At 39.6% G+C, this 13800-nt stretch overlaps 1 protein-coding gene across 1 annotated transcript in view; it reads left to right on the forward strand.

The window, feature by feature from the left end:
- The first annotated feature begins 8020 nt into the window (after positions 1–8020).
- Positions 8021–13800, forward strand: part of OVCH2 (ovochymase 2) — a 30868-nt gene continuing 25088 nt past the window's right edge. The window contains exons 1-6 of the mRNA XM_040989020.1: positions 8021–8108; positions 10150–10259; positions 11484–11575; positions 11833–12005; positions 12327–12422; positions 13317–13468. Of these exons, the coding sequence (XP_040844954.1) occupies positions 8021–8108; positions 10150–10259; positions 11484–11575; positions 11833–12005; positions 12327–12422; positions 13317–13468 (711 nt within the window). The remainder of the gene's footprint in view (positions 8109–10149; positions 10260–11483; positions 11576–11832; positions 12006–12326; positions 12423–13316; positions 13469–13800) is intronic.

The raw sequence follows: 13800 nt of genomic DNA on the forward strand, positions 1-13800 counted from the left end.
TTAGCCTGTTGAGCCACCACGCTGGCCCTTTAATATAATATTGACAAAGGTATAAAACAAAATTTACAAAACTGGCTTTGCATCTGCTACTCTGCTTCTCACCCAGCTCCCTGTTGATGCATGCGCCTGGGAGAGCAGCAGCAGCTGGACCGAGTGCTTGAACCTCTGCCACCAACATTGGAGAGAAAGACAAAGCTCCTGACTTCTGGCTTTGGCCTGATTCAGCCATTATCATTTTGGCCATTTGGAAAGTAAATCAGAAGACAGATGGAAAATCTATTTCTCTCTGCTTTCCTTCTCTCTGAGTATGCTCTAAAAATGAAGCCACAAAATTTCTGAATCCTTCTATAATACAAAAACAACTTATTCCACCTCACCCCCAACACACACACACCACTTGAACCATGTATTATTTGGGTATGAAAGTCTATGCACATAATTTTCACCACCTTACAACTTAGCAGATTTGCTCCCTTATCTCTCAGCATCCTGCACCACTGAAATATCTGAGGTTAATATGCTATTTCTGTATAAACTATAGCTGTTTATGGAAACTTTCAGAATTTTCCCTACAATCCTTGTTTTTACAAATTATATTATAGTATCTTTTGAGTACTGTTTTCTGGTCATTCTTATTTGATGCCAAAGACTCTCTCCCTCAAGTTCTCCGTCTCTGGTCAGTACTACAATCTTTTCTTTAATTGTGTCATTCAGTATTACTTCTTTCATTCTCATCTGGAGGACTCCTAACAGGAGTTTCTGGGGGCAGATTCTGCTGCTTTGCTTATGAGTTCATTAACAGAATGTTTGTTTCTTTAATTCAACATAAATTTTTACTGCCCAATGTTTGTGGCTGGTTTATTTGTGCAACATTTTCTCTTACATTTCTGAGTACATTAATTATACTTGCTGTACAGAGTTTATTCTGATTACTCTGCACTTCTGCATCTTCAGCAACTGGATCTCCTGCTGGTTACATTTGGTATCTCTCTGGTGCTGGGTGTTTCCCAAGGATTAACTGTTTCACCTTTGCTCAGCTTTGTACTTCTGATGACTTATTAGTCTTTTTTGAATGCGATAAACATTTACCACAGCCACCTCCAGTGCCCCAGAGAAAGGAACAGGACGTAATGGCAGGCAGAGTGTCCCAGGAGCTGGATGCTCCCAGACTTGTGTGCCTCTCAATGTTCCCGGATGTTTTCAACCACCTGGAAGGTTGCCTTGCCTCTAGACCCCAAATTTACCCCGTGGGAAAACTGATTCTTGTCTGGTATAAATTGAAGTGGGAAGGAAAAATGCTTGTTGTTACTAAAATATCCAGAATAATGACACCATTAATTGTTTCTTTCCACAGTTCTGCCACTCTGGAACTTTCCCAGCTCCTTTTTTTCTGAATAGGTAAGCTAGGCTATGCTTCTTTTCTCTAATTTATATCTTGCTTTTACCTTTCTAAGCATATTCATACTTTCGAGCCACTAAAAATAATCTACATCTTTTTGGCTTTCCAAAACTGCTATGAATCACTTATTTCATAATCTTTATTAACATGAATTTGAAGCAGGAGTAGAAGGCTATGTTCTCAGGATACCAATTTAATCAATCCCCAGGTGGGAGCCACTAACACCTCCTTCATGAACATTTTGTTTATTCCTTTTGCAACAAGAGATGAGGCAGTTTAAATTAAAGGCAAATAAAACAGATTGCTGATTGAGTTGCAAGATAATTAAGGTAACCAGGGCCTGCCTTCAGGGAAAAAATAATTTTGAGAATAATGCTAAAAAAATTTTTTTCAAAGATTTTAAAAAGAAAGATGCAGCCTGTAACAGGCAGATAATTGGAAAAGAAGGAGCAATTCCACCTGCACCCACATAATGATTCTCAGAATAGGAATGGGAAGATTTCAGGAGGAGAAATTTCAGCTGGACTCAGAAATTTCAGTGAACTGGCCATGAATTAGAGGAGTAGGGCAATGGTGTTAACAATCACATAAGTCAGAACTCTGGAAAGCTAACACGTGTCATGCACAGCAATGGAAACAATGAAGGATAGGCAATTGAACATGGGATGTCTGAAGAGACTCTGTGTGAGGTTCCAGCCTCTGCAGCTTCTTGCTGAGAGGCCTAGATGAAGACTAAACCATGGGGCAATGGGTCAGCTGGAGACACAGCTGAGGAAGAAAGCCAGAAAAAACAGCAGTGAATAATGACAAAATACTCTAAGAAACATAAAACAGGGTAATGGGTTGTATCAACTACACAGAAGCTAGTTGAGGACAGGAGTTACACAATTGTAATTCCTTCTATAGTGCTAATTTAAAAGCTAGTGACAAGTTAAGACCCCTCAAAAAAGAAAAAAAAAGACCAAATCTCATTGGTCTCCCAGAGGGAAAAAAAGGCACACAAAGAAATGCATAAGGACTTAGTTCTAGAAAAGATATGGGATCACTTAACTGGGACACTTAACTGATGAAAGGAAAATTTTATAAAATAATTCTGACTGATAAATGCAGTAGAAATAATAAAAATTTCAATATAAAATGTAAACGCATGAAGTAAAGGACCTAGGGCAAAACAACCATGACACAAAATCATGAAGAAGTGAATACTTGGTAAATCACTAGCAACCTGAAAACTACTAATTTTGAACTCATAGAAAGAACAATTAGACATTATGTACTTCATGATGTTATACAGTAGGAAGTAAATAACTCTGGGCCCAGTGTAATCGCTGATTAAATCCTCACCTTGTATGTGCCAGTTTATATCCTGACTGCTCCGCTTTCCTTCCAGCTCCCTGCTTATGACCTGGAAAACAGTAAAGGTAGCCCAAAGCCTTGGGTTCCTACATTCTCGTGGGAGACCCAGAAGATGTTCCTGGCTATGGGCTTCAAATCAGCTCAACTCTGGCCTTTGTGACCATTTGAGGAATGAACCAGCAAATGGAAGATCATTCCCTCTAACTCCCTTTCTCACAGTAAATCTGTATTTCCAATAAAAATAAATAAATATTAAAAATAAAAGGAATTACACAAATTCACTAAAACATTTCTTGCCAAAAATGTAACCTGAATTTGATCAAGATTCCATCTACATCTGCTCATCAGCTTTACAGATTATACAAGCATGCAGAAGCAAATTAAAAGCTACAACCATGCACTTAACAAAATAGAGAATTACAAAAATCTAAAAGATTAAATAAACAGTTCCTTCAACAAAAATAGCTGCACAAATACAAAGAGAAGGAAGTCACAGCTTAAAAGGAGTTAGAAGATATAACAACTAAATATAACAGGTATCTTGTTCATATTTTAATACAAATCAGTTGAAAAAATTTTAAGTTGGGGCCCAGCTCAGTGGCCTAGCAGCTAAAGTCCTTGCCTTGAACGCCCCGGGATCCCATATGGGCGCCAGTTCTAATCCCGGCAACTCCACTTCCCATCCAGCTCCCTGGGAAAGCATTCGAGGACTGCCCAAGGCTTTGGGTTCCTGCACCAGTGTGGGATACCCGGAAGAAGTTCCTGGATCCTGGCTTTGGGTAGGCGCAACGGCCGTTGCGCTCACTTGGGGAGTGAATCATCGGACAGAAGATCTTCCTCCCTGTCTCTCCTCCTCTCTGTATATCTGACTTTCCAATAAATAAATAAATCTTTAAAAAAAAAGAAAGAAAAAATTTTAAGTCAATTGGAGAATTCAAATATTGAATATCTGATATTAAAGAATCACTAATTTTCATTGAACAATGCTGTTGTGATTACTTTATATTTTGGCTGCATTAGACAAGACTCAGCTCTGGGTTCACCACAAGTGAGGTTTCTTCAGGCAATCCCCAACTGGACCTCTGGACTCAAAACCTGGGAAGATCATAGGATTTGTGATCAGACCTTGGAATGCATGTATTGGGACTGGGACTCCTCGACTGCTGATGACTGTGCAACGAATAGCCTGCCCAGGTGCATAAGGAGAACATGACAGCCAGCTCATTTGGGCCTCCGGAGGATGTCTGAGTGCCATGTCGGAAGACAGAGCAGAACAGGTTGGACAACTCTCCTGGCCAAACTCTAGCAGCAAGTGTCTGGGTGAGTGGCTGCATTAGGAAAGACTCTTGGAACCTTGGAAAGGATTTTCTTAACCTTGGAGCAGCAAAACCAACAGCATCTCAGAACTGTAAAAACCACTCAAGCAATTTCCTTGAAACATTCTTCTCCACACTGGAGTTTTTAGATGATATTAAATGGACACCCCTATCCCCGGGTACAGTTTGGCAGCCGGAAGCAGAGCCTCCCTCCTTCATCCCTCTTCCCACACAGGATAAAAGGGGAAAAAAATGAAAATTGGAAGCATTTGTCCTGCCCACCTTCCCCCATATACCTCGATCTTCCTCACCCTATTCAGTGAATCACATGGTCCTGCATTCTTGTCATCCATGTAAATGATATCAAAAATAGAATAAATTTTTTTAAAGAGAACATTCATTTTAAAGGATACATTCTAAATTGCTTAAAGACGAAATAATGTAATACCTAAGATTTGTTTCAAATAAATAGCTGTGGTAGAAAATGCTGCAGAATAAATAAAATGGCCAAGTATGAGTAACTGCTGACGTAAAGTGATGGGTAAATGAAAGTCTATTATACTGTTCTCTTTTTTTTTTTTAAAGATTTATTTTTATTGGAAAGTCAGATAATACAGAGAGGAGGAGAGACAGAGAGGAAGATCTTCTGTCCAATGATTCACTCCCCAAGTGGCCACAAAGGCCGGTGCTATGTTGATCCAAAGCCAGGAACCAGGAACCTCCTCCAGGTCTCCCACACTGGTGCAGGAACCCAAGGCTTGGGCAGTCCTCAACTGCTTTCCCAGGCCACAAGCAGGGAGCTGGATGGGAAGTGGAGCTTCTGGGATTAGAACCAGCGCCCATATGGGATCCCGGGGCGTTCAAGGCGAGGACTTTTAGCCACTACGCCACAGCTCCAGGTCCTATTCTCTATACTTTTAAGACCCTATATGGGGCCCGGCGCGGTGGCGCAAATGGTTGAGGTCCTCGCCTTGCACGCCCGGGATCCCATGTGGGCGCCGGTTCTAATCCCGGCAGCCCCGCTTCCCTTCCAGCTCCCTGCCTGTGGCCTGGGAAGGCAGGGACCCTGCACCCACGTGGGAGACCCAGAAGAGGCTCCTGGCTTCGGATCGGCATAGCATCGACCGTTGCGCTCACTTGGGGAGTGAATCATCGGACGGAAGATCTTCCTCTCTGTCTCTCCTCTCTGTATATCCGCCTTTCCAATGAAAAGATGATAAAAATAAATCTTTAAAAAAAAAAAAAAGACCCTATATGGATTTTAACTCAGTCATTATGTTTTATAATATTGTTTATCTTTCCTTCTTCTAGATTTCTTACTTTGTCTTTCCTATTGGATATAGATTGGACTGTCTCATTCCGTACTGCACATCTTGTACTTTTTCCATCCTGTGGTCCCCAAATCCCATCTTCATTTCTCCCTGACATTCAGAAGATTTCTAAGATTCAGATCTATCTTCCAGTTTATTCATTCTCTTATTAGTTTAATCTATGTTTTTCTGAACATATTTTTAATTTTGGTAATGTCTCCACATTTTGGACATTTGTGCATTTTTAAACTTCTTTTTTAGTCTTTTATCCTCTTGTTTTTAAAGAAGTACTTATAAATATAATGTCTATTAAATCATTACATTATGAGGAGGTCTTAATGATAGTAGTATGCTACCAGATACATGACATACTCTTGGTTTGGCTTTTGTTGTTACTGGGTTCTGTCTTTTGTTACTTTGTTAATTTAAATTACGAACACATCATTCTTCAGTGGAGCCTTATTTTTATTACTCTGTTCTGCCTGGATTGAGAGCATGCCCTTCCAAACAGGTTCTGCTCTTAAACTGATAGGAATTATATAGTACTATAACTTAAATGATTTGGTTTAAAAATTCATTAGTGGAGTTGAATATTTTTAATTTCATTATTATTTATAGCCTTTGCCAATGTTCTTGTTGGATTATATTTTTTAACTTTGCACTTGCTGAAATATTTAGTAGAGTCACTAAGCCTTTCACTAGATGTAAATTTTAAAATGTTATGTAAAAATATAAATAAAACATTAACTCAGAAAAAAACAAATAAATTTTGATCTTGATTTTCATTATATCACTGGTTCAGGATAAATTTTGATGCTCATTTCTCAATTTGGAGATGTTCAGACAGCATAATTTTAACCCCAAATCCATATTGGGTGTAAATTCTGATCCAAAATTCCTAAGAGAGTTTTTGCCACACCAAAAGTTTAATTAATGTAAAACATCAAGTTTTTATTACCATGCCAAACAAGGCTTTAATATAATATTTCTGCAAGTAACTACAACATGTGGTTATTTTACAACCCCTAGAATTCTGGCTTGGGTAGTTGACATTATGGTAACCTAGTATCTCAGAACCCAATGCCCTCTCCTTGAAGATGAGAATCTTAACAAAGATCAAAGTTTGCCCTCTCAGGAGAAGAGAATATCAGACTCTCAATGAACAGTTTTATTTTGTGTTCAGCTGTGTTGATGTATGTATTGACAGTTGTGCTCAGCTATATAGTTAGTGGGTTCATACAAGAGCTTGAAGACATAATGATAGAATACATTATTTTTCTGTATAAAGTAAAATTACATTTTCAAATGACACTATGACAGATCAAAAGCTGAAAAAGCTCTGAACAATAAATCAGTTTCTATGTTTACTCAATCCTAGATCACCCCAGGCTTGTACAAGTCTTTCTGAACATATCACATTAGCAGCATGCAACATGCATCAAGGAAATAGTGAATCTGGAATCCAGAAGGACATACTCCTAGTTTAGTTGCTCTGAAAAGTGATAGACAAAATATAACATACTTTTAAAGAAACATTTGTATCAATGATAGACTGAAAATTTCATTATAGCTTATATGTAGATTACACCTTGATACTGATTATTACTTACATTCCAGAAGCCAAATATTTTTAACTCAAGAGAAAGGTACTTATGGATAAAGCAGAGTTCTCTTTCCCATAAGATGGTCTCAATGAGTGGTTCCTAAACTCAAGTGTTTATAACTTTTTGGTTTGTATTTATGTTTTCTGTATGTGGTATTTTCATAGATCTATCTTATACCAGGGTAAAGTAAACATTACCAAAAGGAAGTTAGAGGTTTCTGGTTTGACATTTTCTGTTTCAAGCAGGTAATTCATAACCGCTGATGAAGAATTCCTATGTGGTAATGGATGACACCACCCAACCCACAAGTGGTTCCTATACACTGACCATGTGCCAGTAACTCATTCAGGAAAGAGAAAGGTTTGAAGATAAGCATACACATTTTCCTTCACCTATACATTCACCAAGTATAGAAGTGAAATAAACTGAGTGTTCGCCATCTATTAAAAAAATGGTGGGATATTGCACATTCACAAAATAGCTCAATGGACTATGTCCTAATAATTATCTAGTAGCAAGACTGAGTGTGCTACAGAATTATCTTTCTTCTTCTTTTCTAGCAAGTGTGCAAAGTAACTATCTAGTTATATTTGAAAAACAGGAAAAAAATATTTTAGATGATTGTGATGAGTTGCTTGTTAATGTGCAGAAAAGTTTATCCTTACAATTAAGCTCAACTTTGACATTTAATAACCTTGTAAAGCTAGTAGCCTGTACCCAAGAGGCATTCTTACAAATGAAAAGCTTAAACACTACCTACTTGGGTAGCAAACTATATTCCAAGGGAAGTAACGAAGTGATAAAGGAAATCTAATAGGGCATATAATACTGCTTGACCAAGGCTGCTTCTGTGGTTAAATCTCCACATCTTGCAAAAGATCTTGGCAAGAAACCACACTCAAAACCATCATAATAAGTGCATGGTTGAATGCCTCAAGTCTTAGTTAATGAATAAACTTACTTTAAATCGGCTTGTTGTTGGTCTCCCAAGGCTCTCTATTTTTGTTCCCTTTAGCCTAACAACTAAGTCTGAAAATGCCTGTAAGTATGAACAAGCTGGTTTTAGTGCTAGGAGTGATCTATTTGGACCAAGCTGAATTTGCTACTCTTTCTCTCCCCCAAGGTAAGTTCCAGATGAACTGCACTAATTCTTTTGTCTGAGATAAAAACCTTTGTTAGCAATAGGTATTACAACCACACTCCAAATTCTTTGGGAGAAATTGGAGAGAAAATACATTTTTGGAAATCAATTGTTCTTTTTCCAAGTAATTACTTAGGACTTCCCTCCCACATTCCATATTTGAAATGGGGTAAAACATTCTTGGACTGATGCTAAGACTTTTAAATTTAGTTTCACTACGGGAAATGGAATTACTCACAAAAAACATCCATCTTGTTTCATGGGCCTAGTTCTGGAAATCAGCATGGATTTGGAAGCAACTGTAATCCTTTAAAAAATTATCCTGCTGGGAAATATAAAACATGGTCATTGCAGTGTATTACAAACAGGCATTCCCCCTTGATCATCATCAGCTGGAAACAGTTTTTGGCCGGCTTCTCCACAGTCAGGCTTGTGCCAGACCGAAGCATCAACAAGCCTTCTGTCTTTGCTTCAGTCACTTCAGGAAATAGTAAATTGTGTGTCTGAGGGATTTATGACTCATTCAAGTCAAACAGCTAGAAAACATACTTTTGATCCAATATCAATCCTGCACGGGGTTTAGAATTTTTAAAAAAAAAAGAAAAGAAAAAGAAAGACAACTTACTGTTACATTCATGCTCTGCCACTAATTGGCTGAAAGTCTCTTAGTCTTCTCAGCTGTAATGCGCAGGATAATGTGTTTTAGTCACAGGAATAGAATGGGAATTAAATAAGATGTCATGTTAAGGAGCTTTGCATATTTCACTCTTAAGAATATATTATCAAGAAAAGCTGTTCATCAATCTAACTTTTCTAATAACTTACAGAAAGACCAATTGCTATCCTGTCTGTTGTCGAAATCTTTATTCTAGCCTATCTCTTAGGTAGGTAATAGAAAAAAATAGTTGAGGGAAAGTAAGTACACACATGTAAATTTTTTCAGGGAGAAAATTCTTTTCATAAACAGAATTCGCTCTTCCATTATCTGACAATCCACTATCACTGGATGCTTTTTCTCTACTTTACCCTTCCTGAAGAATGTGTGACTACCCCCTCAGAGAATTAAATCCTAGCAGATTTATCGCTGTCTGAATTTCAGCCATCACAGACAGTGGTTTCAGACTCAGTTTCATAGATAGAAAAGATATGCAGAAAATCACAATAAAAGCAAACTATAAGCTGAGCGACTTTCATGAATCAGGAATTGTGCTAGATATTGTGGATTGACATATTTCAGAGGTTAACTTCCTACCTTTGAGAAGTTCACAGTCTTACTGTGTTGGAAGACACAGAAATAGCTAAAATTGGGACTGGCACCATGGCATAACAGGTTAATCCTCCACCTGTACTGCCAGCATCCCATAGCGTTACACTTCCTTACCCAGCTCCCTGCTTATGCCCTGGGAAAGTAGCACAGGATGGCCCAAGTGACTGTGCCCCTCTACCCATGTGGGAGACCTGGAAGAAGTGTCTGAATCCCAGCTTCAAACCAGTTCAGTTCTGGAAGTTCCAGCCATTTGGGGAGTGAGTCAACAAACAAAAGACCTCTCTCTTTGTGTGTGTCTCTCTCACCTTCTCTCTCTCTAGAATACTGCCCTTCAAACAAAAATAAATAAATCTTTTTTTTAAAAGAAAAAGGAACAAAGAGAAGAAATAGCCAGAATAACACGTGATCAATGTCATAGGGGTACTACAGTGCTATGAGGAACGTTTCAGGTGCCAGGGAGCTAAGATTCAAGATGGGGCTTCATTCAGCATACCTCAGCAGAGATCTGCCCACTAAGTCCCTCATCTTCATCTCAGAAAAGTACATCTCTTTATGATGTATTTGTGTCTCATGACAAGAACAAAGCAATTGCAAATTGCTTGTACTTCAAACCATGGCAAATCATGACAACTGGCTGATTTCTACATGCTCCATATCCTTCGTTTTTTGTTTGTTTTCTTGTTCAGAAGTGTTTTCTGCACCCTTCAGACCTAGAAACCATTTAATCACACAATGCTTGTCCTATCTTTTTTGCAGCTCCCAACTGTGGGCAGCGTCAAGTTAGGGCACGATTTTGGAATAACTTTAACATTTTCAGCCGCATAGTTGGGGGAAGCCAAGTGGAAAAGGGTTCCTATCCCTGGCAGGTGAGTATCCCTGGGTGGCATTCTCTGCTGGGTGCTTGCAAGGTATCTCAGGATCAGATCTCCAGAATCACATGCTGCTAGTCAGTGCTCCATTCTGCCTACCTCTGTACCATAGATGAAACCTCATGAGTTTCTGCAAAGATCCAGGCCCTGCACAATGTACATCAGCTGAGTTCCAGAATAGGTGTATCCACTGTAGTTTCATGCATTACTGACTCACTTCAGAACACTGAATATGCCACCGCAAACTTTAAGCCACTATCACAAACACTATGCTTCAGAAATCTAAAAAAAAAAATTGAATTTACAATTTAAAAAATAATTGATATCTAATACACTTATTAAAGATATAGTTTACATTGTTATAGTTAAAGAAGACCACAGGGGACTGGCATTGTACTACAGGGCTTAATTTACTGCTGGTGACAACCACACCCTATACTCTGCTGGAGTCCCAGCTGCTCCACTTCTGATCCAGCTTCTTGCTCACACACCTTGAAAATCACCCAGAAAGGCAACAGAAAATGGTTCAAGTTCTTGGTCTCCTATCATGCACGTGGGATATCTGGATGGAGTTCCTGGTTCCTGGCTTTGACCTGGCCTAAGTGACTATTTGGAGAATGTATCAAAATATACAAGATAACTGATCTATCTATCTATCTATCTATCTATCTATCTATCTATCTATCTATCTATTTATCTATCTATCTCCCTCTGTATATATGTCTCCCCCCCCAACTCTCTTTCAAATAAACAAATAGAGCTTAAAAACAATTTGTAGGGGTCCAATAGCTATGAATATGAGAATGGTTGGTGCAAGATTCTTCTCTCACTGGCCTGAAAGAAGCAGAACATGTTGAAAGCCTCCCTAGCTCTCACCTTCCCTTTTTCCAAACTTCTTCAACTGGACTCTATCTTACAATCCTTTATATTCATTCATATTTTTTTTCATATTCATATTGTTAGAGTCACAGATCTGGGCCAACAGTGTTATCCCCATGCCAACACTTGTATTAACCTCCACTCATCTGGACCAGGGTTGGGAATATATTGGTGCTAGCCCTTTTTTCTGTATGAGCTGTACACACTGAGTTTTACCCCTGCATAGTCCATGATTCCTAATATTTATGAGTAAGGTGTCTGTTTTTCAGAATATGTCCTGTCACCAGGTTTGGAGAAATCCCAGGGCATTAACCTGTTCCCATTTAAGGTCTTGTTATTCAGGTGTCTCTGAAACAAGGGCAGAAGCACATCTGCGGAGGAACCATCATCTCCCCTCAGTGGGTAATCACAGCAGCTCACTGTATTACAAGCAGGTAGGAAAATCCTAGTTCCTGGAGAAAGAACCCTCAGTAATAACCCTGTTAAATCATGGGCCTGTCAGGAGTATTGCTTTAGGTGGAGGTACCCTGCTCAATACACAGATGGGGTGGCATTGTGAGATGATACTCAGTCTGACTTACTTTGTCTGCTCAGCAGCTTTATAGCATTTTGAAGAGGGCTTTTTCTCTATCATTAACATAGTACCAAGAGCTCCCATGAAACCATTCCTTGTATGGCTTCTTCTTCACAGAAACATTGGGGCAAACTTGAATGTTACTGCTGGAGAGCATGACTTGAGCCAGAAAGAGCCAGAAGAGCAAACCTTCAGGATCAAAACTGTCATTATACACCCACATTTCTCCCCTAAGAAACCAATGGACTATGATATTGCTCTTTTGAAGATGGCTGGAACCTTCCAGTTTGGTAAACAGTAGAGACTCTCTCTGCATTGCCCATCCCATATTCTAAGTAACCTCAAACTCATGGCACATCTCTGCAGAATTCTGCACACCTCATAGGCTCATTTGTTAAGTATGAGGCTTGAAACACAGATTTAACTGGAGGGTGGCCCACCTCAAGCTTTTTTTGGCTTGCGGTTCTGGGTATGATCGTGGGAGGTGTCACAAAGAAATATGACAATTCTGACATGGTCTTTGAGGGACCACCTGGATTTCAACTGGTGAGTGCCTAATGGTATGTTCTCCTTGAGGAGCGGACAATCCCTGCTTTGATTTTTTTCTTCAGGCCAGTTTGTGGGGCCCCTGTGTCTTCCAAAACCAGGGAAGCGATTTGAAACTGGACTTGTTTGTACAACTGCAGGTTGGGGCCGCTTGACTGAAGGTAAGAACTTCTCTAACATTTCCTTTAATTAAAGGTTAAAAATTTCTGGTGAGTAATAAGCAAAACATTTTTTTAAAAAGGTCTATTTAATCTTATTGGAAAGTCAGATATACCTAGAGGAGGAGAGACAAAGAGGAAGATCTTTTGTCCACTGATTCACTTCCTAAGTGGCTGCAGTGGCTGGAACTGAGCCAATCTGAAGCCAGGAGCCTGGAGCCTCTTCCAGGTCTCCCAGGAGGGTGCAGGATCCCAAGGCTTTGGTCTGTCCTTGACTGCTTTCCCAGGCCACAAGCAGGGAGATGGAATGGAAGTGGGACCGCCAGGACACAAATCAGCACCCATATGGGATCTTGGCATGTGCAGGTGAGGGCTTTAGCCACTAGGTTATTGTATCGGGCCCAGAAAATAAATAAAAAATTAAAAAAGAAATCTATTAAAAAAACAATTCAACAAAGTATTTCTAAAGCTAGAAAATGTCATGTTCCACTTAGGAACTCAATCTTGGGGTAGACATTTGGGCCAGCAGTTGAAATGCTGCTTAAGATACCTACTTCCCACACTGAAATGCCACAATTCAACACCTAGCTCTGGCTCTTGTCTTTAGTTTCTTGCTAGTGTAGACTCTGGGAGTTAAGTAATGGCTCCAGTAGTTAGGTCTTCACTACCCTCCTGGGAGACCTAGATTGAGTTTCCAGCTCCCAATTCCATCCTGACCTAGCTGCACTTCTGGGCATCTGGGGAGTGAACCAACAAATGGGGGCCCCCTCTGTCTCTCAAATAAATAAGCAAGTAAATACTAAAAAGAAATTCAGATCCTTCCCAAAGACATCAACTTGAACGGGGTAACTTTGACTCAGAAGGGTCCACCATGATGGGTTTTTGTCTTTTTTCCAGATGGTGTCTTCTCGCAAGTCTTGCAGGAAGTGAACCTGCCAATTTTGAGCCAAGAGAAGTGTGTGGCAGCTCTGTTAACCCTAACGAGGCCCTTTAATGGGAAGACCTTTCTCTGCACAGGCTTCCCTGAAGGGGGGAGAGATGCATGCCAGGTAGGTGGAAAGAGCAGAGCTGGTGGGCCACAGGTTGGACTTTCCTTGACTTCGACATTAGGTGAAGCAGTAAAAGAGCTGCTTCAACTGGAAATACACTTGCCTCATGACCCAGCAATCCTACTACTGGGTGTGTACCCAAGAGATGTAAGTAAAATGTATCAGAGATACCTGTACAACCATGTCTAGTCTATAGCAGCTTTGCTCTCTCCACAATTTGGAATCAATCAAGATGTCCACTAACAGATGAATGAATTAAGAAGACAAAGAACATACACAGTGGATTTTAATCATCTATTAAAAAAATGAAATTCTACCATTTGCAGTAAAAT

This window comes from Ochotona curzoniae, unplaced genomic scaffold (genome assembly GCF_017591425.1).
Source record: "Ochotona curzoniae isolate NIBS_2020 unplaced genomic scaffold, NIBS_Ocur_1.0 contig_517, whole genome shotgun sequence".
In the NCBI taxonomy this organism is placed as follows: domain Eukaryota; kingdom Metazoa; phylum Chordata; class Mammalia; order Lagomorpha; family Ochotonidae; genus Ochotona; species Ochotona curzoniae.